Source organism: Amphichorda felina, assembly GCF_050947745.1.
Source record: "Amphichorda felina strain 45539 chromosome Unknown scaffold_5, whole genome shotgun sequence".
NCBI lineage: Eukaryota > Fungi > Ascomycota > Sordariomycetes > Hypocreales > Bionectriaceae > Amphichorda > Amphichorda felina.
This window is the reverse complement of record NW_028145045.1, coordinates 1,403,922-1,428,094: the sequence shown is the minus strand read 5'-3', so window position 1 is coordinate 1,428,094 and position 24,173 is coordinate 1,403,922. Positions and strand designations below refer to the sequence as shown.

At 56.2% G+C, this 24,173-nt stretch overlaps 7 protein-coding genes across 7 annotated transcripts; 2 read left to right on the top strand and 5 right to left on the bottom strand.

The window, feature by feature from the left end:
• Positions 1–185: 185 nt before the first annotated feature.
• Positions 186–2,848, bottom strand: PFK1 (phosphofructokinase-domain-containing protein; the record flags this gene model as incomplete). The annotated part of the gene is made up of 3 exons (XM_083194720.1): positions 186–1,355; positions 1,410–1,880; positions 1,934–2,848. 3 exons carry the CDS (start codon positions 2,846–2,848, stop codon positions 186–188), a joined length of 2,556 nt encoding a protein of 851 aa, XP_083049633.1.
• A 1,246-nt stretch (positions 2,849–4,094) lies between these two features.
• Positions 4,095–6,155, top strand: SRB4 (subunit 17 of mediator complex-domain-containing protein; the record flags this gene model as incomplete). The annotated part of the gene is made up of 3 exons (XM_083194719.1): positions 4,095–4,372; positions 4,434–4,819; positions 4,876–6,155. The coding sequence occupies 3 exons, from the start codon at positions 4,095–4,097 to the stop codon at positions 6,153–6,155; spliced, it is 1,944 nt and encodes a 647-aa protein (XP_083049632.1).
• A 638-nt stretch (positions 6,156–6,793) lies between these two features.
• Positions 6,794–10,978, bottom strand: ACO1O0_005293 (SNF2 family N-terminal domain-containing protein; the record flags this gene model as incomplete). The annotated part of the gene is made up of 5 exons (XM_083194718.1): positions 6,794–7,855; positions 7,919–8,362; positions 8,429–9,260; positions 10,598–10,622; positions 10,771–10,978. 5 exons carry the CDS (start codon positions 10,976–10,978, stop codon positions 6,794–6,796), a joined length of 2,571 nt encoding a protein of 856 aa, XP_083049631.1.
• A 927-nt stretch (positions 10,979–11,905) lies between these two features.
• On the bottom strand, positions 11,906–15,799 carry ACO1O0_005292 (alkaline-phosphatase-like protein; the record flags this gene model as incomplete). Its single annotated transcript, XM_083194717.1, has 4 exons — positions 11,906–12,357; positions 12,440–14,315; positions 14,645–15,339; positions 15,403–15,799. The coding sequence occupies 4 exons, from the start codon at positions 15,797–15,799 to the stop codon at positions 11,906–11,908; spliced, it is 3,420 nt and encodes a 1,139-aa protein (XP_083049630.1).
• A 671-nt stretch (positions 15,800–16,470) lies between these two features.
• On the top strand, positions 16,471–17,397 carry ACO1O0_005291 (uncharacterized protein; the record flags this gene model as incomplete). The annotated part of the gene is made up of 1 exon (XM_083194716.1): positions 16,471–17,397. The coding sequence occupies one exon, from the start codon at positions 16,471–16,473 to the stop codon at positions 17,395–17,397; it is 927 nt and encodes a 308-aa protein (XP_083049629.1).
• A 473-nt stretch (positions 17,398–17,870) lies between these two features.
• On the bottom strand, positions 17,871–19,829 carry ACO1O0_005290 (glycosyl hydrolase family 76-domain-containing protein; the record flags this gene model as incomplete). The annotated part of the gene is made up of 3 exons (XM_083194715.1): positions 17,871–19,531; positions 19,611–19,718; positions 19,799–19,829. The coding sequence occupies 3 exons, from the start codon at positions 19,827–19,829 to the stop codon at positions 17,871–17,873; spliced, it is 1,800 nt and encodes a 599-aa protein (XP_083049628.1).
• A 1,489-nt stretch (positions 19,830–21,318) lies between these two features.
• On the bottom strand, positions 21,319–22,538 carry ACO1O0_005289 (uncharacterized protein; the record flags this gene model as incomplete). The annotated part of the gene is made up of 3 exons (XM_083194714.1): positions 21,319–21,660; positions 21,722–22,212; positions 22,277–22,538. The coding sequence occupies 3 exons, from the start codon at positions 22,536–22,538 to the stop codon at positions 21,319–21,321; spliced, it is 1,095 nt and encodes a 364-aa protein (XP_083049627.1).
• Between the last annotated feature and the right edge of the window lie 1,635 nt (positions 22,539–24,173).

Genomic DNA, 24,173 nt, shown 5'->3' with positions numbered 1-24,173 from the left:
AGTGATTCTTCCATTCGTCTTATTCTTCTCGGAGGTATAGGATTACCACCTCCATCTTTCCAAAATTCGTAAACGTGCCCGAAAAGAGATAAATAACAAATGGGCAAAAAAGTAGCAACATACAAACACCATGAAAACCAACACCCTAAACCAACACCCTAAACCAATCTCAAGTCACTACGTTTTCACGCCAACCCGCGCTTGACGTCCTTTGCGAGCAGGCCACTTAAGTTCTCCTCTGGATGGGGGTATGGCGGCCTGCCGCCCAAGATATCAACAATCTCGTGCAGATGCAGCCAGTGGGCCACCTTGGGCCGTCTGTTAGGCCAATCCGTGGCCGTCTCCTCGAGCTCGACCATGGGCGTGAAGACAACCTCTGAGCCCCGAATTCCGATAACGCTCGTGCTTGCAGGATCCTTCTTAACGCGGTTGTGCGAGTTACGCCCAAAGTCCTCGAGATGCTGGATGCACTTAATGGCCAGGCGGACGGCGCGGCAGCGGTCCATGGCGGACGGCACGCCGCCCTGCTGGACATGTCCAGGGATGCTCTCGCGGCTCTCGAAGCGGTCATGGGCCTCGTCGCGGATGATACTGGCGACGAGCTTGGCATCGTACACCTTGCTAGCCTTCTCGTTGATGAGAATCAGGCGGCCAGCGCGAGACTGGCCCTTGTCCTTCTTGAACACCTCCTTGAGGTGGTTCACGTCAGCGTTGAGCATGGCCAAGCTGATGCCCTCCTCGGGAATGTAGACGGCCGAGGCACCGACGCCGAGACCAGCAAATGTGGCAATGTAGCCTGAGCGGCCGCCCTGGGTCTCAATGACGAAAACACGCCGGCGGGTGGCAGAAGCGGACTGCTTGATCTTGTCGCAGTAGTTAACCAGCTCATTTAGGCAAGTATCGGACCCAATTGAGTATTCTGTTCCGGGGACATTGTTTGAGATGGTAGCAGGAAGAAGGGTGATGGGAATGCATAGCGAGGGGAACTCGTCTCTGGCCTTGCGCAGCTGCGAGATGGCGTGGAATGCCTCGAATCCACCAATAAGGAAGAGCGCATCGAACTCGTACTGCTCAATGAGATTGGCAATCAACTCCATTCCGGACTCTGAGGGAAGCTCGCGGTTGGTACCGATCTCCGAACCACCCTTGCTGGCCCAGCCGTCAACCTCAAGCCAGTCGAAGGGACGGACGGCTCCAACAGGCTTGTCGCCGTGATGGCGTGCAAAGCCTGCGAATCCATTGTGGATGGCAATGGGCTCATGTCCACGAGAGATACAGTAGGCAACAGCTGCGCGGACGGCGGCGTTCATACCACCAGCAGGCGCGCCCACGTTGATGAAACCAATCTTCATTCGCTAGGGGTACGTTAGCCATCAGTTCCGCAGTCCCCTGCCGGAGTGATCACTCACGCTCTTCTCGGGCAGTCGGTTCTCGTCCACCAAGACGTTTGTTGTCGTCATGTAGGACTTGTGCTGATCGGCAAACTCGGTGTCTCTCAGGTGCATAGCCCTCTCGAAGTCCTTGGCTTGGATTGCCTCGGCCAGTTTCTTGGTCTCCTCTACAGCACGCATGAGCGGCTTGCGAACAATCTTGTTCTCGTTGATAGCGATGAAGCAGGTCTCCGTCTCGGGCGTGGCTTCAAGAACAGCCCTTACAGCTTCGACACCCTGAAGTGTTCCAAGCGTACGATCGTATGACACGGCAGTTCCTCCTCGTTGGACGTGACCGAGGGTGGTGATGCGTGTATCGAGAGCCAGCCCACCCTCGCCCTTGTCAGCGAGCAGGTCATGGATCTCGGTGGGGGTGATTTTGTTGCCGTTCTTGTCGCGGGCACCCTCAGCAACGATAACGATGGTCTTCCGCTTCCCCATCTTGCGGTGCTATAACCCCGTCAGTCTCGGCCAGCAAAGGTAGACCCAGATATACCACTTACACGGCGGACCACCGTTGCCATCTCTTTCCTCCAATCGTGGTCCCAGGGGCGCTCGGGAATGAAGACAAAGTCGGCACCAGTGGCAACTCCGGCCATCAGGGCGAGCCATCCACAGTGGCGGCCCATGACCTCAATGACAAAGGCTCTGGAGTGGGAGGAGGCAGTGGCCTCGATGTAGTCGACCATTTCACAGATACGGGCCAGGGCAGAATAACAGCCAATGGTGGCGTCGGTGCCAGAGAGATCGTTGTCAATGGAGCCCACGAGGCCGACGATATTCAGGTGCTTATACGGCTCAACCTGTTCCATGGTCAACTCGCCACTAGCAACCAGTTCTTCGATTAGAGACGGCCACTCTTGGCGGAACCGGTCGGCACCGGTCAGAGAGCCATCGCCTCCACAGATGATGAGGGCATCGATGCCGTGGAGGACCATGTTCTTTGCAGCGGCCAGTCGGCCAGCTCGCTCAAAGAAAGCCATGCACCTAGCAGTGCCAATGAGGGTGCCACCCTCTGAAAGGAACCCACGGACGTCGTACCATCCCATCTTGCGGATGAGGTTGCCGCCCTGGACCAGGCCCTCGTACCCTTCGTAGACACAGTAGGCGTCGCAGCCCATGTGGATGGACATGCGCACGACGGCGCGCACAACGGCGTTCATGCCTGGGGAGTCTCCTCCCGAGGTCATGACGGCAATCTTCTTCTTGGGTGCCATGGTGGCGATCGCGGTGATCGCGCTGGTGGCGGTGTTGGGGGTGCTCGAGGCAGAGGCGTGGGTGGGGGTGGACCAGGTGGTGGTGAGCGGTTCGAGGCTGCGGGAAAAGGTTCGCCTGAGGGCGATGAAGATGTTGCGCAAAGGCTTGAGGAGGATACACACTGGGCGGGAGAAGAATTGCAGGATGGACAGGAGCGGCATTTAACGCTGGGGAGGCTAAGGTGGTGAAGGGCCGATGGGCGGCAGCATGGGCTTTACTACCCTCGTCCTCGACAAAACCTGAGGCAGGACAATATTTAATAGGTACGGAAAGAGTCAAGCGCCCAGGACTCAGCGCTCAGCCAGGCATCCAGAGAGGCCAGATATTTATAATACGAAAGGTAAAAACAAAGAAAAGCTAGAATTGGGGGGATTTGAGTTTGGACGGAGGCCACGCAGATGCTAGAAGCATGCCTCTACGTATTACGAATAATACATGCCAGCAAAATATAGCGCGGGTTGCGGGGGCGCAACTTTACCTACAGCTGGAGCTCTAGGCCTGGTGAGGGGAGCTCTTATCGTTATCGGTGGCGCGGGGGATCGCTGAACTCGGCGACGCCTGACGTAGTATTGGACGTATTGGACGTACTTTGTACTACTGGACTGTCGACCTTGGTTCTGGCATTGGCCAACAGGTGTCGCCTCTGCAACAACCAGAGGCATGATGCATCATGCAAACGAGTTTGCGAAACAGCCAAGCAGGAGGCGGCCTTGGTATCGTATGATTTCGCCCTTCACCTCTGTATGGAAGCACAGCTCAATGCAGAGCCCAACAGCAAGGTCGAGCACCTTGGGACCGTGCCTCCTTTAGCCCCTCCAGACGAGACCAATATTAAGCTCCCGCTTTTACTCCGTGTACTGTCCCAGGATTGATTAATAGGCTTGCAGAGCTCCAGCCTGCACCAGCTAGTAATAATACCCAGTGCTGGATTGTTGGTTTTTCGTCGAGAATTACACAACAGATTTAGTCAATTGGATCCGTAAGGGGATTCTACGCCAATATCGATGATAAAAATTTCCGTACCAAGTATAATGCGCGCACTCGGCGGTTGAGCTGGTGGGACCTTGGTGGCGGCATCGGCGGCTTCTTAAGGACCGGCGGGCAGTTTGAGGCTCCCGGGCGGACTTGATGGACTGCACCACTGCAGCCCAGGGCAGCGCTGTGGAAGCCCCCACCTGACTAACCCACAGTGGGTGCGTCAGGGCGCAGGGACCCCTGCACCACCTAGCCTGGCAGCCTCGCGACAACTGCGCGAATCCACCAACTTTGAACTCCAACAGCCACCACCACCACCACCACCACCACAGCCCACTGCGCCCAACCGGAACCCCTCAAACCCCCACGGGGCCGACACTCCGCCTTCAATCGACGACGCGTATGCTCCCCGAGACACTATAACAAGCCATCATGGGCTCGGGAGATGGCACCCCGCTGTCCCTGCGGCCATTCCCCGTCGCCGACAAGAAGCCCAAGAACATCACCGAGTTCATCGCCCGCGTCAACGCACAGCCCGGCGGCTTTCGCTGTCTGTCCGAGGCCAGTCTCCGCGAGGAGGCTGCGAGGTTAGCCCAAGGAAATGGCGTCGCCCATGACGACGATGTGGACATGTCGGACGCGGACGAGGACGATGAGGCCGCTGCCCCAGACCTAGGTCAGGCGCGGATGGACGTTCTCAGGAACATTGAGTACGTGAGCGCTCACATGGCGAAGAGACCGCGACCCAAGAAACTGACAGGCACCCCACAGCATAGCCGGTAATACCGCGATGCTCACCCTCGACTCCCTGTCCCTCCTTCTCTCGAAGCAGAATCCCTCCCAGGCCAGCCTCACCCTATCGAAACAACTTCGCGAGGTGGCGGGCATTGGCACCCTCGGCGCCGACCGGTTAGAAAAGACAAACATCACCGAGGAAAAAGAGAAGGACCGAGAGTCTGTCGCTCTGGGATGGACGTTGATGGAGATCAACAAGACACGGGACTCTGCTGAGGCGGCCTGCACCTTCCTACAGGATGAGGTCGAGTCGGAAAGCAGATACTGGGAAGATGTCATTGGTGTTCAGAGCAGCGGGTGGTCTATCTGCAAGATGCCTCAGGAAAGACATACTCTCGGTGTCAGATTCGGGTTCTCCGAAGGTACTTTCACCCTGTCCCGTCTCCTCCATCCATGGCACACTAACTTACCCTCGCAGCTGCCCCCGAGTTCAGAAATAACGGCCTTGCTCCCATGAGACGAGATGAAGATGGCTCGGTAAAGCTGGACTCCGGTCTGTTGGGCGGCGCATCGGAGAGACTCGTTGTCACACTCGAGCGAGGCGGCAAAGTCGTTGGACGATCCACAATTGCGCCCCAGACGGGCAGTGAAGCACCCCCGGAGGCACGAGTCCTGGAAGCTCGCAACACTCTTTTCGCCCAGGAATTATGGTACGAACTCAGCCGAGAAGCCCGTACCTTGGCCGCCTACGATGTGAGGCTTCGAGGATCTAATCTCACTTACGAGATGGACGAGGAGACCAAGATGACGATAGAACTGCTGTCTTTGGACTCGACGCCACCTTCGAATGGGCCTCTGCCCGAGGACGACACCACCGAGGCCATATCCTTGGCCCTTCATATCCTACTCAGTTATGCACACAGGCATAATGAGCTTATGAGAGTACGACCACTCCCGCCTCACATTCCCCGATCAAGAGGGCAGCACGCATACGCCCTCTTGCGCCCCATCATAGCGCGCACGATATGCCTACGCAGCACCACGGACAGCACGCGCAGTGTGGGTGCTCTCGTCAAGACCCTTCAGAAGGCTGGCCTGGGGGCCTCCTTCACCCTCCAGACCGCCCACCCCACGATCCCCGAGTCTGCCTCACAAGGCCCCAACCAGCTCTCCGCCCCCCAGCTCCTTGTCCGCAATATGCTGCAGCCGCCCGAATTCATGCTCCGCATAAACCTCGTACCCGAAACGTCCCTCACCGTCCGCGGTCGCACCTATCTCTATCCCATCACGGCAACCTACTATCACGTCCTACTTCCCCCGTCTTCGCTGCTAGAGACCATTTGCCCCCCACACAAGGATGGCTACACGGACCTCTTTTCCCTCACCGAGTATCTCTACGAGGCCACCGAACGCCTCCTCACAGAGCACTTTATGGACAAGCTTCCCGGCGACCAGTGGACCAAGAACGTCGAGGGGACAGGCATTCGTCAACTCGACAACGAAGAATGGGAGCTCCACTTCTCTATTTGCGGGGACAAGGAGGAGGAGGAGGAGGTAGGTGGCGAGACCAGCACTAATGGTGCTCATAAGGACCCTTCCCCGCCAGTGCTGAAACTCAGCAACCTCAGTACCGTGGACGACAAGCGTGAGTGCAAGGTGTACACGTGGCGTGGCCACGACGAGGCCCCCTCCGCTCTTTCTCTAGAAGGCAGAGTCACCGGGCTCGCCGCGGCCGTTGAAACGCAAAGTGAAAGCTAAGGCAACCCAGAAGGCCCAGCCGGCTGATGCATGATCGGGTAGCAGTTGTTGCGTGGGTCTTGAGTGCCTACCAACGAGACAGGAGTAAAAAGTTTACATACAAACGTTTATAAAGCCCGAAGGAAGAGCCATGACGTACGCGGAGGACAGGTTGCACAATATTATACCCCATCTATTCTCAAATCACCAGCCGCCGCTAGTCTAGCGAAATCTTGTTCGTAAAGACAACCACTATACTCTACTTCCAGACGCCTGGCTCTCGTCATTCCTTCCCCACAAACACCATTTGTATTATATCAAATAATCGCCATGGTCTGATCTAGGAAAAGCAGCTCATATAAGCAGCGTCCCTCAATCCGTTTCGTAAGCATCATATACCGTGGACCGCGAGGTCGTAACTCTCTTACGCCTCAACCCAGTTCCCCCAAAACCAAACCAGCAAAGCGAATGTATTACAATATAACGAAAAAATTCCACAAGGAGGAATGAGATCCGAAAGCCAATACACTCTCCCGTCTCGTTCACACCAACTCCGCGGGTTCAATCCCTCCGGACGCATATTAAACACCAACAGAGAAAACTTGTATATCAGTACACTCTTCTCGTCATCAGGGGATATCAAGTCTTGACCTAACGAACTAACGCGTTCCGTTGAACAGGAACTTGAGTTCACTGGTGCTGAGTCGTCCTATCTTTCGGCTCTCTGACTCGTCTAGAGCAGCTTCAACAACCTCCTTCTTCTTCTCCTGTAACTCGATGATGCGATCCTCTACCGTCTCTTGGGTCAGAATACGATACACCTTGACTTCTCGCTGCTGGCCGATGCGATACGCCCGATCCACGGCCTGCATCTCAATGTAAGGGTTCCAGAAGGGGTCCAGGATGATGACCCGCGAGGCGGCTGTCAAATTCAACCCCGCATTCCCAGCTCGTAGAGAGACGAGAATGACCTTGACATCGGGATTGTTGCGGAAGGCTGTTGCCGCATTGTTCCGGTGAATCGCAGACATGCTCCCATCGTATCTTTCAGGCTTTCTCTTGAAGCCTTCGTGATGCATGGCAACTTCCACAAGGTCGAGGAGCAGCGTCCATTGGGAAAATATTATCGTCTTCTCGCCTGAAGCCTCCTCGATGCTCTTTAGCAGCTTCATGCATTCTGTAACCTTGGCTGACGGGAGCCAAGTCTTCCTCAGATATGTCATGTACTTCTTGAACGCAGCTCGGTTTTTCGGGGCTTCTTTGCGCAGAGACTTGAGCATACTCGGCCGCACTTCCTCAGCCTTCTCCTTTCCTTTGTTCTTCTTTACTTTCTTCTTCTTCTTCTTCACCTTCGGTGCTCTCACCGAAGTCGAATCTTCATCCTTGATCGGTTTCTTAACGCCCTCGTCAGAGTCAGAGAAGTCATCGACCACGAAATCTTTTAGGTTTCCCTTGTCATCAACGTCGTCGCCATACTCGTCGGACTCAGAGTCCACCTCCGTCTCGTCCTCGCTGGCCGTCTCTTCGTCGTCGACTTCCTCCTTCTTGATGGTCTCTGGCATATGCACTTGCCGAAACGCGTCGTAAGTGAAGCATTTGGCAGCATTGAAAGTACCGCGGCACACCGGGCACCGACACGTGACCTCTTCGCCATTCCGTCCCTCGTTTCCTTGCTGGATGCCAGATATTTGAGCCGCATCAACAAGGCGGCTCAGGCACTCCTGGCAACTGTCGTGTCCACATGGGACGAAGAATGATGGACTCGGAACCGCATCGTAACAAACCGGACATTCAAAGTCCTTGATCTCCTTGATTCGGTCCACGACAGAAGAGTCCAAATCCTTCACCAACTGTAGCATTTGCTCATCGGTTATGGCTGCAGCTCCATCAGGAATATCCAAATTGAGGTGCGGATGGCAACATGTCTGACGAAGCCGCAGCAAGAGTACCAGGATGTTGGAGTAATTCTTCCCCACAGTTCCCTCGCGGAGGTATTTGTTGAAGAGGACTCTCGACTTGGTTTCTAGCTGGTTGTAGTAGTCGCGTTCGTCGGGACTCAGCTCGACGTGAACCTCCTCTTCAATTTTTGGAGGCAGACGCACAATAGGCTTGCCATCCAGCTGCGAATCCTTCTTCCGTCGAAGCATAGTTGCTTTCAGGAGTGCCCTAAGCCTCGTCATTGCTGTGGGCTTGGGCTCGCCACGCCTTCCAAACAAAGTTCCAAAAGCCTGAGATTCGTTCGCTTGTCAGCTTCAGCCCATCACAGAGAAGATAGCCATATGGATATCACTTACCGACGTGAATTGAGTCCACTGGCTGTATGGCTTGATCCTAAGGAAATGAAGCAAGGAGAATAACTCGAACACTCCGTTCATCATTGGAGTTCCGGTCAGGCACCAGCGATAGGTGCTTCGGAGTCGATATGCCGCTTTAGCCGTCTTGGTTTCCTTATTTTTGATGCACTGGGCCTCGTCCAATATGATACGGTGAAAGACGGCCTTGGTGGGGTGAAGTAGAGGCAATTTTGCTGAGATTGCTTTGTCGTTGAAGTCTACCTGCCGGTCGCCATTCTCGAGGAGCAAACGATCAAGTCGTTTCAGTTCCGCCGCAAGAGTGCCATAGGTAGTCAGGACGACGTCGTACATTAGTAATTCTTCGGTTGTCGACTTCTTCCCGTGGTATATCATAGTCGACAGCTTATGGGACGATCTAATCTTTGACCTGATCTCCTCGTCCCATTGTCGCAGCAAGGCAAGAGGGGCAACGATGAGATTTGTCTTTGGGCGAGACGTGGCTTTCCGTGTAAGCATGAGCGAAATCATGGATATCGTTTTACCCAGGCCCATATCATCTGCCAGAATCCCGCCCTTGTTGGAACCCTCTTCCATCTTCTTCGCCCACGTCAGGGCGAGTTCTTGATGTTGATATAGTGTCGCCTTAAGACCTTCGGGGGTTCCATCGCGGTTCATCTCTGGGATATCCATGTCTGGGCGAATATTTTTCAGGAGATCGTCTAGTTCCTTATCTGAAACCCTGGAGTCATGCATAAGATCGTGGATGTAGTTCGTCAAGCGCTCTGGCATCGAGTCGCCCGACTCATCGGTCCCATTGACAAAGTCGAACTGGCTAGTACGCTGAATGATGGAGGAAAGGGGGTTTTGGGGTTGTTTTGGGAGTGAAAATCGTTGTGTCGGGAGTGCAAACGGCTGTGCCGGGCCTGTAAACTGTTGCGCAGGGTCCGAAAACCGGTGTGGTGGGACTGCAATCATTTGCACTCCCCCGAACTGTGACGGTGTTGCCGAAAGCCCAGAAAACGAAGAGTCGTGACCAAAGTGAGCCATATCGCTACCCGGTCCGAACCCAATATCTTGTATCGATGGTAGAGTGAGATGTCCATTAAACGCACCAGGTACACTGGGCGCACCAAATGTAGGTGGGCGGTATCCCGGCGTGTTCCTACTACCATACGTACTAGACCCAGGGGCGGGCGAAGAGTTGGTCAACCTTGAGTAACTCGGCTCATCCCATGATGAATTGTAACTCCCCGGCATGAAATTTGGCTGCTGCCTCGCAATGGAACCGTCGTCGACCCGCAGCGCCGGGCTAGCGGATGGAAATCGACTCGAACGATGATCCGACAGTCTGGGATTGAGCTGCTCAGTACTCATGATTCGGTCAAAAGCACTGCTCTGTCCTGAAGAGACTGGATAATTTCCTGAAGGAGACCCCGCCTGGCTTGACAGCTGCATGATCAAATCTTCATCTTCAGTCTCCTGATGGCGTCGGTTTCCAGTGGCACTGACATCATTATCATTATCCCTATCAACAGTCAGCTGCTGCATCAATACCTCCAGGCCAATAAACCTACCCAGTAAGGTCAATAAAGTCAAGTCCATTAAGATTGGATGCCCTGGTAGGCGAGGAGCCGAACGAAAAACTATCCATCGGTGTCGGGGTTGTTCGTCTTGACTTATTCGCACTCTGTTGGCCATACGAGGTAGTCAGGGTGCGCTCTCGCTTCCTGCTTGGAAGAGAGACTGACCCGGCATCACTCGAGGCTTCCTGCACCCTTGAAGGAGTGGAAATATCATGTTGCCTTGATCGAGAGGGGCCAGCAGAATAGTTACCCACAGGGTTCGCTTTGAAGAAGAAGTCGTCCATGTTAGCACTTTGTGTATCTATAGCAAGAGCAAGAGAGCGTGTCATAGAAAAAAAAAGATAGTTATCGGGGAAGAGAGAACAGCAGGCAATAGCTCAGGCAGCTGCACAAAGCGAGGGGTGATGTGATGTGTTTCTGTGGCAAATGGAACAAGCAAGGGGCGGCCCTCGGGCCATGACAGATAGAGCTATAATGAAATCCTCGGACCCAGTACACAAACACCTATCGAAGCATTGAAAAGGGAAAAGGCGCTGGAATCGGCAAGACGTTGCAAATCAAAAAAGAAAACAATTTTTTCACGTACCCGAAGCGTGAACCGGAGTTACGACCTGGCGAGGCTGTTGTCTCAAAGTCTGAGGCGAATCTGAGGACGCACAGTCAGACTGTCAGTCTCCTTGTCTGACAAGGCCGATGTGCCCAAAAAGGGCAAAAGGAAAAAAAAAAAGCGGTTGAGCCTCTAGGAGCAGGACCACTCACCATCATCCTCGGTTGCAGGCTCGCCAACTGCATCTTCGATTGCATCTTCGCCCCGCTGCGCCCTCTCGAGGAGCCTCTCCAGCCTGGCGATGTCGGTCGTGATCTCATCGCGCTCAGCTTCGACGCCGTCGAATGATTCGCCCTCTAGGGAACTGAGCATGACCTGCTGGCAGGTCAGCTCCTCCGTGAGCTGGTCCACGAGGTCCATCGCTGCGGTAGGCGGCCGCCGGGGCGAGTCGTCGGCAACGACTCATCCGGTGAGGCAATCAAGAGATGGAGGGGGCGCCGACAGGCGTCGTGGCCAGTGGCCACTGTCTGGCAGGGGCCGTGTTGGCTTCAAGGCTGGGGGTTGGGCGAAAACAAGACGCCCCTGATAGAGTTTATGTCGATGATAGAAAAGTGAGTGGGTATTGAGGACGGAGAGAGATAAAGTCGGTCCTTCCGAAGGCACCGTCAAAGTTGGACGCCCCCGGAACCCGAAAGCCAGGAACCCGCCCGCGTTTGGCTGTCGCGTCACGTTCGGGGCCTTTAGCTGGGTAGGTGGGCGCTATAGGAATCTACTAGACTACTAGTGGGGCAGGTGTGGGTGCGAGGAAGGCGCTGGACACTCAACCAACTTCCAAGCGGAGGTAGGCGCTTGTTGCACTGTTGGGCTTGTCTGGCAAATGGCAACCTCGTGCTGGCATTACGCCGGGAGGTCGCCTAGTATTGCGGATATTAAAACATGCAGCGGCCAGTGAATAAAAGCACGGTCGACATTTTTTTTTCACTGTGGGTAGACTTGGAATGGCAAAGTGTTGGACCTGTGTAGCTTGTCATGCGCCGCTGTTGCACTTTCCGAGTCAGTGTGCAAGCCACGCTGTCAACGATTCGATGCAAGGCAAGAGGCAACCACCCGAGCCTTGTGGCAATGCCTCATACTACCTACCTAGGCGAACCGACAACTGATAAGCACTGTGACCTTACTCAGCGTATCGCGATGATCTGAATGTGTGTTGCTGTTCTAACCTCTCCATTCGTTGCGCGAATCTAAATATCAGTACGCCCTAAACTCCATGCTCGAGATCCTACATCTACAGACCCGTAGAACGGAAAAAGCAAACCTGGAAATGGGAAATAGAAATACAAGCAAGTCTCAGCCAGAACCGGTGATTGCGTCCCACACCTTGTCTACTTTATGGGTAAACCAATCCCACAAGTCTTTGAGGCCACCCTCGGACCCCTCGTCATCCCCATCGTGATCGTCTCCGTCGGACGCGGGCGGTTTTTCGCTCGTAGGCTCAGGCTTCGGGGGCGCAGGCTTTGATGCCTCCTGCGTCTTCTTGGGGGGTTCCTCTGCCGACGATGACGCCTCCCCTCCGGCCTTGCCAGGAGCCGTCGGCCTCGGGGGATCAGGGGCACTGGGGGCACTGGGGGCACTGGGAGCCGCAGGGCGCTCCGGCTCTGGCTCAGGGTCCGCGGGGGGCTCAGGCATATCCCCGGGCTTGTGGACGCCAATAGGTTTCAGCGGCAGCCGCAGGGTGCCGTTGTTGGGTTTGGGCTCGATACCGACAGAGTCACACAGCATGTTGTACACCTCTATATTCTCTGTGAAGGGTAAGCGTGTGAGCATGGCACACAAGTGAACTGTTTTTTTTTTGGAACGGGAGGTGTAACAGGTCAGACTTACGGAAGACTTCAATCTCGCTATTGGCGGGGTGAGCGAATGCAGGGCCCCGAGCGATGAAGATGGCTCGCATGAGCGGGTGCTCGTGGTCATAGCCGTGCAGTCCACGGGGATGGTAGACGGTGCCGTCTGCTTTGGCCTTGGCCACGTCAAACTCGTCCTTGGTGACGATGGCCCAGCCCGTCTTGGGCACGATCCACAGCGGAGCGATACGGTCGTTCTTGGAGAAGTGATATCTGTCGGGCATATTCTCGTCACGGAGATAGACTTCGTAATTCGGGTTCGACTCAGCCTTCTTGGCCAGCTGATCGTAGAGGGGACGCAGGTCAGCAGAGTGGTAGGGCCGCAGGCCATAAAGGGGCCAGCCGTCGATGTGCTCAATCTTAGATGTGTCGATGAGATCCTCCAGCTGGATCAGACGGGACGTGTCAGTCGTCGCCATGCCGTGATCAGACACGATCATGATGTTGACAATGTCTGTGAGGTTGCGCTGCTTCAGACCCTGGAAAATCTGGTCCACAAAGCCGTCGGTGCTTTGAATGGTAGACCGTATCTCTGTGCTGTTCGGGCCATACTTGTGGCCATCGGAATCCACGTTGGGAACGTAGGCGGCGATCACCTGCGGCCTCATCTCGCCGGGTGCCGCGGTCTTATCCTCCTTACCTGGCTTGTCAAGGAATCCCAGGATCCGCGACACTTTCTTGTCGAGAGTCTCCTTGCCGTCAAACTTGTCGATGAAGGTTGGCTCGACGTGAAGAACATGTGCCTCGCTCCCCGGCCACATGTGGACTGCGGTCCTGATTCCTTGGTTCTCCGCAGTGACCCAGAATGGCTCGCCACCCCACCACTTTGGGTGGAGGCTCCGATCCGGATCCTGGTAGTGAAAGTCGGCTTTGAGCTCGGGGTCCCAGAAGGTGTTGCCCACCACTCCGTGGCTCTCCGGGTACAGGCCCGTGGCCAAGGTATAGTGGTTGGGGAAGGTGACGGAGGGGAAAGACGGGCGCATGAACTTTGGGGACACACCGTCCTCGATGAGAGCATTGAGGCGCGGTGTGATGTCTCGTTGGAGGAAGTCGGCCCGGAAGCCATCAAGGCTGATGATGATGGTCGTTGGTGCGAACAAGGCCGTGCCGTTGCTGGCATAGTCCTGCTTCGGGGTGGGCGGGCCTTTCTTGTTCTTGGATAGCTTCCACGCCATGAGCACCAGTATGGCAAAGCCAATGGCGATGAGACTATGGATGAGGAGCCATCGACGCCACGTCTGGCCTCTCCGGGCCTTTGCATCGGCCATGATCCCGAGCCGCTGCCGATCCATCTCGTCGCTATCATCGCGGTCGCTGCTCTCACCCGTCGACGAACCCTCCTTCATACCGCCCTCCTCCATCTCGTACATCAGCTCGCCATCCTCGCCGTGCTGCGCGTCCTCGAGGAGCCTCTCCCTCTTCTGCTGGCGGCGGGCGCGGCGGGACCTGCGCTTCTCGTCGACCAGGTCCTCGACGGAGCTGGCCGCGGAGGCAATGGACGAGTTGCTTCCCCTGCGCTTGAGCATCCGCAGCGGGTTGGGGACGGCCAGGGCGGAGCCCCGGCGCTGGCGCTGCTGCCTGCGGCGCGAGTCGGTGACGAGCCCCTCCAGCTCCTCCTCCTCCATCAGCACCAGCCTGTCGCGGGCGCGCAGCTCGCGGCTGTTCCTGGCACGCAGCTGCAGCTCGTCGTCATCGCTGTCGGTGTCCTGCTCGCTTCGGCTGTGCACGGAGGAGGCGTCGTCGTCGTAACCGAGGGGCGACAGCAGCGATCCGTTGTCGCCGTCGTCACGCAGGACGCGGGTGTTGAGTTGGTGGGCAGACATGGTGCCGCGTCGTCGTGCCCTACGAATCAGTCGCTGGCAATTGGGTAGGGCATCGAGCGTCGGACGCCGCTGGGTTGCGACTTTTTGTGGAGGAGCAGTGAAAGGAAGCAAAGTTGAAACGTAATTCAAAGTTGGGGACCCTGAGTTTCTTGGCTCAGGATTACGCCAAGGATCTTCTTGATGGCGCTTCCCGTGATCTGGACCGTGAGCTACCCTACAGCCGGCCATCTCGGTTCCAATTCCAAGCCTCCAAAGTCAAACCCAATGAGTTAAATCGTAAACATGAACTTTATTGCTACCAGTACTCAAAAGACAGTTCTGAAATATTAAGTTAATAGAGTTGGGCATTATGAACCCCCTACGATCCCCCACAGCGAGCCCCCTCGTGAGGCAAACCACCCCTCGGCCTCATCAACCCCCATGATGGACGTCAAGATGATCTTGCCAAACAGGTCGACATGCTGCGCCCTCGCCTCACCCATCACACTCCCAAGAGTTGCATTGACCACGACCAAGTGGCTTGTCTCGCCCCAGGCGCGCGCAAACTCGACAGGCGATCGCGCATGCCACAGCGGCGCCGACAGCGTGAAGGAGTGGCACATGCCCAGGCGCCCGTCGCACGACGAGACGGGCTGGCCGGAAAGGACGCGGTGGGCCTGTAGTAGGAAGAAGGTGAAGATGAGCGTGCGCCTCCCGGACTCCTGGAACACCCAGTCGCGCCAGAAGGCCCTCGTGGCCGCTAGCGGGTGTAGGGGGAGCTCCGTCGACGGCGGGTGCTGGGCGCCCACGTCGAAGTTGACGTGCGCCAGGAGCGCCATGGCCGAGTCCTCGAGTGCCGACTGCGTGCGCTCTGCCGACGCCCGAGTTGCAATGTCGCCGTCAAAGACGCGGATGATGTGGTACAGGAGGAGCGCCTGCGTGCGTGCGAGGCTCTCGAGGGGTATCGTGGGCTCGGGCTGGGCCATGAGCTCGTTGGTGCGCGCGTGGATGCTGCGTAGGACGACGGGGGCGTTGCACCGGTTCTTGGACATGTACAGTGCGCAGCAGGCATAGGCGTCTGGCACGAGTCAGCCGTGTGATATAATATTGCATAGCATGATCCTGGGTGAGGCATGTTTACCCTGCATAGATCGGGGCATCTCATCCTCGTAGAGCTTGGGATGGCTCCAGGGCGTCTGGGTCTCCAGCACCATCATGGAGGGCACCTTTTTGATCTGGTCAATGGCATATTGCAGTCTCCGCATGGGAACTTCGGGGGCGTATTCGAAATTCTTGGTAGTGGGCGCTGCCATTGTCGAGGCTTGGTGGATAAGCTCCAGGGCCGGCTCATCAAGGGACTGCATAAGGAAGTTGAACTGTGGATCGGCCGGTTCTTGTGCAAGGTCGGGGAGCCCAACACTGGGAAGGACAGGGCCCAGGGTAGTGAAGAGGTTATCCTCGAGCAAGGCACACGAGGGATCCATGGGAACAGGCGACGTAGCTGAGGAGAATAGGTTGGGCAGGTCTGGCATGGTCATGGAGGACGGGGTCGCGCCGGACGAGGGGCCTCCATGCGTGGCCCGGCGGCTCCTCCGAACCGGTAGCTCACATGGAATCCCCCGCTGGGAGCACCTCATGCACGACGGAAATCCGGCGTCGCATCTGCGCTTGGCCTTGATGCACGCGGCGCAGGACCTCTGTCGTGGTGGTGGGTTGTGGCGTTCCCGCGAGGTCAGTGACATGGGGGGAGGGGAGTCGAGTGCCAGCATAGGGATATGATAATGCGGTACGAGTATGGGGAGACTTGGTGAGGATTGCGGTGAACGATGGTGCCTGATGAGATTGTGAGGTGGGCGATGCTCCTGAGCTGCTGAGCTCCTGAAGCTGACATCGGGAAAAGTGGAGAAAGGCGGAACTCCGCCCGGGGTGGAATCGGAGTGATGGCGGAGCTGGAAACGGGGCAACGGCAAGCATCGACGGAACTCCGATCTGGGCTGCATACCACCTTCCTTAGCCTAGACATTCTTATAAAAATGCATCTTGGGCTGGCTTTCATACCCAAGGACTTGAACTCTAACTCCATCTTCACTTGAGCATCTCTCCTCTACATTTAGACTTGTACCCTCAAACTACTAGGTAACATCTTCAACCAAGCACCTCTCCTCTACACTTAGACTTACACCCTCTTCAGAAGTACACCTTGCCCAACATGTCCCCCACCATCTTCGTCTGCGGCGCAACTGGCACCCAGGGAGGCGCCGTCGCCCGCCACCTCCTCACCACCGGCGCCACCGTCCACGCCCTCGCCCGAGACCCAACTACCCCCAAGGCCAAGGCCCTTGCCTCCCTGGGCGTCAAGCTCTGGCACGGCGACTTCGACAATGCCGAGGCCCTTGCCGCCGCCCTCGCCGGCACCCAGGCCGTCTTCCTCAACTTCATGCCCGACTTCACTGACCTGGGCGCCAACCTGCGCCAGGCCGACCTCATCATGCGCACCGCCGCCGCCGCAGGCGCCACCCACGCCGTCTACTCGAGCGGCATAGGCATCGACCGTGCAGACGAGTTCGAATTCTTCGACAAGGACAGCATGCTCGCCGCCCTGCTGGCCTCCAAGGTGGACATTGAGCGCGCGGTGCGCTCGTCCTCGCTGCCCACGCACACCGTGCTGCGCCCGGGCAACTTCATGGCCAACTACGTCGACCCATTTGCCAGGATGCAGGTCTCTGGGCTCGCCGACACGGGGCGGTGGACCACGGCGCTGCAGCCCGGCGTGGTGCTGCCCCTGGTTGACACCGCCACCATCGGGGCCGTCTCGGCGGCCGCGCTGCTCGATCCGGCGCGGTTCCACGGCGTGACGCTGAGCTATGCCGATGAGATGCTCACCATGGGGGAGATTGTCTCCAAGCTGGCGGCCGTGACGGGGCGGGACCTGCAGATGGTGCCCATGACGGATGAGGACATTGATGCCCAGAAGGCCACCAATCCCTTTGTCGGCGGGCAGCTGGCCATGAGGTCCATGGCCAAGTTCATTGACATGGATGAGTTCAAGGCCTGGAACTTCCCTCTGAGTAGCTTTGATAAGTACTTGGAGAGGGAGAAGGAGGCTGTGAAGGCGACGTACCTCAAGTCGGCATAAAGGGCGGCAGATACCATCGGCTTTCCTGGTACACGCGAATAGCGAGAAAAATCTGGTTGAAATCAGATCATGAATGCTTGGACGGAAGTGATTGCTCCAGTGTGAACCAAGTGACTGTAAACTATCGGTACCCGGCTCTAGACTAGACTATGCCTCGGGGAACTCGCCAAGGAACATCACCAGCACTACCATACGGCATTCGTAACGGTAATAAGAATTAGGTACTCATCATCTAAATCTATATGGAGAGTTTTAAATCATGCTAAAAACAGATACTCTGTTTCCCGTAGCATCAAGGACTGAGAGGGATCCTAGTCTCCAAAAAAAAAAAAACACCACCCATTCTTGATAAAAGTGCCCTAGCGCCAGTCCCAGTAAACACCAGCAATGAAAACAATGCATCAAAACAATTCTATCCATTCCATGCTCCCAATACCCAAGTACTTCAATTCCAAGCAAACCATGTGCTTGTCTCATCCGCGTGGCGGGGCGGGGCTGATTTCGTCGTCTGCTTGGTGAGACGGCTGAGGCGGTCGTGGCTGTGTTGAAGCCGAGGCCGGATTCACGTCTCCATCCTCAGAGATTTGAGCAGAGTCGGAGCTGTGGCCTTGGTTTGATGGCGACCGCTCACTGCCCGACTCCACCACCACGCTCGACCGTATGGACGCATTGTTAGGCCATCCTAGGGGCATATTTGACACCCTCCGCGAATGCCGCTCCGTTCTGTTCTCCACCCTGGATACACGCATCGCGGCTGCTGGCGGAGCATTGACCTGCTCGGACGAGCTGCCCTCGGGGCTGGCGGACGAAAGTTGGTTCGCATCGCCCTTCTCGTTCACCTCTTGCGTGTTCCTCTTCCGAAGGACGGCCGCAGCCCCTGCCGCCGGAACCGCAGCAACTGTCGCTGCGGCAAACTTGAAATCTTTCATCTGCTTCAGGGGGCTCTTGTCTGAGGTCTCGTCCACGAACAGCCAAAATATACCCGCCACTAGGAGCCCAATGACCAATGCCGTAAGAATGCCGGCCGCAGCACGCTCGCCTGTCGATATGGGGGCGAACACAATGTTTCCCTCCGGACGTTCCCTCCCAATGTCATCACTACCGGCATTCGGGTCGCCTTTGCTTTCTCCTCCCGTGCTGGAGGTCAAAATAGGACCTCGATCCTTGATCATGCACGAGAGCGTCACCTCAAGCGCCGCCATCTGCTGCCCGACGCCGGTCGTCCCGTCGTATTTTTCCGTGCTCCATTTCATGCCACACATTCGTTTATTGTCCCCGCCAACGCATTGGTTCGTCGCGGCTATTGCCGAAGCTTGGAGCCAGGGTAAGATGATGTCGGACGTTTCGGGTACCCACTGGGTGGTGGCCGCAAGCCAACGGCTGAGATAGGCCTTGAAGGACTGCTGATCGATGTTGCAGCGGTCTACAGGCTCGCAGGCCACCTCCTCCATGATGTTCTTTTCGGGACCTGTAAAAAAGACCTTGGCGCCCTTGAGAAGTCCATCCAGCCTGTCTTTCCATTCCTGGTCCTCGGTGAAGTTGTACATGGCGGCGGCCCCATGGATGAAGGTACCCGCGTTGTAGGTGAATTGCCAAGGGACAATCTTGGTGCAGTTGTTGGGAATATGGGCGCCGTCGTAGACGTACCAATGCTCATCGATGAACCCAACCCCTGTCATCCAGTCCCATGTCTTGGCGGCCCAATGGCCGTACGTCTCGTTTCCGGTAAAGAGAGCCAGGCGAGCCGCAAGAGCGAAGAATGTGCCCTGCGAAATGGAGTTCTTGTAGTCCCAGCCCTTGTTCCAATTGAAAACCTGCCACCGCAGGCCGCCGTTGCAGTTCTCCATATCCCAGCGAGCGGCCTGGGTGTTGAAGACAGCCTGGGCGAGGGCGAGCCACGATGGCTCATCTTGCTTGGGGTGCGGGAAGTTGTACTCGGCGGCGGACATGACGGCGAGGCCCCAGAAGCCCTGGTCATCGTTTCCCTCGGTGAGGGTCTGGTTCTTCGGCATATAGTCATTGTGCTCGCCAACCTGGAATAAGAGGCCTTGCTTGGTGAGGTCGACATAGGTATCGTCCCTGGTGTAGTACCAGTACTCGATGAGGGTGCCCATCAAGGCACCACCTAGCCACCCTGGGAGAATAATCAGGTCTATGTCTCGCCAAACGAGGTATACGACATCCGGAATCGGGCCGAGAGTGGTGGGACTTACAGTAGTATGGCGGCTCGGGCAGCACGCCTGGTATTTGTCCAGGCTCGTCGCCGTGGTAGAAGGTGAGCATATCCTTAGTGATGTCCTTTGCGATGCTTTTTATAGAGTCTGGCAAAGGTTAGCCCTGAGTCGTCATTGCGCTGCACCGGAGGCGGTATGGTAGGCCGCATGGTGGCGTGGATACGTACCTTTCGAGTCCGTATCCAGATCGTATGCCATGGTAAATCTAGCAGAGACGACGGCTAGCAGCAGAACCGCCAACCGGCAGCCGAAGCTCGACGGCCCTCTTTGGAGACGCATCGTGACTTCGAGGATGAAGCTAGCAACAATGACGAGCCATGTGCTATCATATATACTCGGATCTGGGACGGTGGGAAGATACTGGCTGCGATGGGGAGTCTGACGGCGCAAAAGTTCCGAAATCAGGGCAAGAATCGGACGAGATGATGCTGGCGGGGCTGGAAAGGCGAAGGCGCAATAACAGACTAGCTGTTAGTCGAGGGTTGAGGTTTTTTTTTTTGTCGGCGGCTGCAACAAAGCAGTTGTCGTCGACTGCTGGCAATGGCACAGTATGGCGGTTGCTGGAGCTGGGCGGTGGTGCGTTGTCACGTCGATCACCCAGGGTCTGCTGGGATGCATGTATCATGAATGCACCAGGAATAGTATAAAGTAAGGGCAACAAGATGATATGACGGCGACGCGATGTAGCAAGTCACGCAAGTGTTGTCTCAACGATCAACCCGCCAGACAAGAGACACAACAATCCCCCCGCATTCGGCGATGGGAATGGTGTAGGTGGTGGTGGTGATGAGACATGGGAAGGAGCGCCCATGGATGGGAAGCAGAAAAAGAAACAGGGACGATGGATGCAGAGTCGCGGCGGCTCAAAGCCTGATTTCAGAGGCTGGGCAACGGTGGGCAACGCAATGGGCTCCACTAACACGGGGCACGTAATACCCGAACACGGGGCCCTCCGACTCATTGCAGGCGCTGTGGGACGTGATGGGCCCTAATGGGAGGGGCGCTTCCAGCCCTGGACACTCAGTGGTCTCCTCAATGGACAGCAGCTGGTTCTCGTAACCTTACTATGTGCATAGGTAGCCTGGGCGGCCCTGGACTCCCTGGGGGAGGGGCGGGAGCCCACCACCTGGCCAGGGCATCCTTGGATCGAAATGTCATCCCCCAACCAAGCCAAAGTCTCCGATTTCTCACATGCACGAATGGCTCTCCTTGCTCCTCAATGGTCGATCCCGATTCAGGATGCGCTGTGCACAGCGATGTTGTTGATTCGAATGGCCATTGATGATTTGACCCCTTACCCTCCGGAATCCGGATGACGACGATCCTTGTCCAGTCCCGAGGGAGGAATAAAAAAATGTTTCCGTTTTCGGCTACTGTTATTAGCCAGGAACCAAACACACCGCGCCGCCACCCGACAGTTCAAACTTCGACGGGTTAACGCCTCACGTAATCATTGTCATCAGGCACTCGGCTGCAAACGAGGTATTTCTGATCATCACTGGGTTCAGTGTTGTTCCAGGTATTACTCACGAAAGCAGACACCTACTCGTAAGATATATAGTAGCCATGCATTAGCAGCTTGTCCGCATACGGCCCCATGCTCGGATCCTCGATCGCATTCGTTACCATTATTCTCGAATTGTCGATCTTGTACTCCGTACGTACGCGCCTAATCTGTCACCATTACTCAGGCCTTGGAGCGAATGTCAGCCACTACCGCCGCCGTCACCTCCTGGGTCGTCGCCTTGCCGCCCAGATCCGCCGTTATGACGCCGCTGCTGCAGACTCTCTCCACCGATTTCATCAGCGCTGCTGCAGCCTCGCCCTCGCCCAGCCATGCCAGCATCTCGGCCGCCGTCCAGAAGGTCGCTACGGGGTTGGCCACGCCTTTGCCCGTGATGTCGAACGCTGACCCATGGATCGGCTCGAACATGGACGGATTCTCGCGCGTCGGGTCGAGATTGCTTGTGGGCGCAATCCCGATGGACCCAGCCAGTGCAGCTGCCAGGTCAGAGAGAATATCCGCATGCTACTCGTACGCCGGGTTATTAGACTCTGAAATGAAATTACTTGGCCGCGACACAACTCACTAGATTGGTGGCGACAATGGTATCCAGTGTCTCAGGCTTGAGCACCATTCTCGTCGTCATCGCATCCACCAGCATTTTATCCACCGTCACGTCTGGGAACTCGCTGGCCACTTTGGCGGCCACCTCGTCCCAGAGGACCATGCCGTTGCGTTGGGCGTTGCTCTTGGTGACGACGGTCAGCAGTTTGCGTGGCCGGGACTGCGCCGTCTCGAAGGCGAAGCGCATCAGCCGCTGGATGCCGTGATGCGTGAAGATGGACACCTCGGTCGCCGTCTCCCACGCCTTGCCTCGGTGCGACCGCCCGCCCTGGCCCGCGTACTCGCCCTCGCTGTTCTCGCGGATGATGACCCAGTTGAGGTCACCCTCCCCGCAGTGGCGCAACGGTGACTGCGTCCCCGGGAGGACCCGCGTGGGACGCACGTTGGCGTACTGCTGGAACGGCTGGCAGATGGCTAGCCGGAGACCCCAGAGGGAGATGTGGTCGGGGACGTCTATGTTCTGGTGTGAGTCCTGAACGCCTGCCCATATTATGATGCTTCGGGGTTTTTTGCCTACCTGGAGCACCCACGGCGCCAAAGAGTATAGCATCGTGCCTTTTGAGATCTTCCAGCCCGCCATCCGGGATATACTTTCCCGTCTTCTTGTAAGTCTCGGAACTCCAGTCGTAGTTGGTGAACTGGAGCTCGAAGGATTGCCGGGCCTCAGCGAGCGCCTTCAAGACCTCGATACCAGCCTCGATGACCTCGGGACCGATCCCGTCGGCTGGGATGGACGCGATGCTGTAGAACTTCTTGCCTTGAACGGTACTGGGCGACATGCTGAACGCGATGCGGAGGATGCGATCCGATGTAAGATTCAAGTTGCTTTGGTAGTGATGACCTGGGCATGAAGGGGTTTGTGTCAGTCAGTCCCCTCCGAATGATGCCCAACAAGCACTTTTTCGGAATTGTCCTGCTATATCCGCACACACACAGATGGACCGACCCACCTCGTCGTCTGGAGTGGTGTGCAGAGATTCCCCACGTAACGGTGTAAGAAAAGCCCGCGGACAGCGTAATATGTTACGGTTGTCTCCCCGCTCCGGATGTCCGAACCCCACCCCGGAAGCGATCCGGGTACCTCCGCACTTGATCATCCCCGACAAAACAGTAGTTGCTTTGGAGATATATCCTCAATTTTTTGCAATATCATACAGCTGAAGACCGCCGTGGACACCTGGCATCCACTGCCGACTCTCTTTCTTACACCCGACCAGCGTCGTGCTGACTGTTCTGCTCTCCTTGTTACCACGATAAATACATGATCTTCTAATGATTTAGATTCTAGGGATACCAAGATCATGGGTAAAACGCGAGTAATGAGGTAGTTAAGGCGTAGCAAGAATAAAAGGGTATATATACAAGCCTCCACCACGCGGGTCGCTCTGACCCCTGACACCTCCGTTTTGAAGAGCATAACGGCGCTTATATGCCTTTCTTTGCTACTTGATCCATATATTCATAATAACATCGTTAAGCCGGCTGTCTCCTGGTTCCTCTTTGCAAAAGGGCAGAGACTACGCCGTCAACTTGATGATCTTCATATGGGTCTCAGCTACGGTAAGCTCCACGCCTGAAAGAAGACCGCCAGTCTGTCCGTTGCCAATGCAGTGCCAGCACGTCCTGCAATTACATCGTACACTTACCTACTTTTACAGTGACGGCTACGGCCACTAATACAACGTTTGAGTTGGCCTGCACCACCGGCACCGGGTCTCCCGATAGTCCTGATAAAACTCACGCCCCGTGGTAAACCGAACCAAAACTTCCTTGAAGAATTTAAAATCCTTACCAGAGGTTCGAGATCAAACAAGAAACATGATGTATCTATAGTGCAAGATTAATGGACACAATCATCTCAGATGGGACCACGTAGGGTCCGTATATTGGTCGAACTGAGCTGCGGCTAAGAATGGGTTGTCGATGGTGGCAAAAGAGCTATCAAACAGCTGATCGTACCACATCATGGATTCCTGACCCTCACTAGGCATGATAGTTGGCCCTGTTTCGGCGCTCTCATATGCCACTGCTGCTGCTGCTGCTGCTGCTGCTGGCAATGGCCCGGGGGCCGTCGTGAGCTGCCTGGTCCATGCAGATTGGGAGATTCCTGCCATTAGTGGAGAATGAGAGTGTTGGTTTCGCATGCCTGAGAAAGTCTGCGTGTTCTGTAGCGACTCGGGCGGGATTCGGTGTGGTGGATTATCATGGATGAGTGGTTCGGGTGTTCCTAGCCCCAAGTTGGCCGAGCTGATAACAACCGGAGAGGCTGCAGGTCGGCTTGGCCCACAAGAGTCAGGCTGATTTGAGTTCGAGGCTGTTGTACGTGCCGAGTCATACAATTGGGTCTTTCTCCGGGTGATACGAGTCGCAGCGTGATGGTGATCGTCTATCCCAGAAGTCTCCGTGCCGGATGT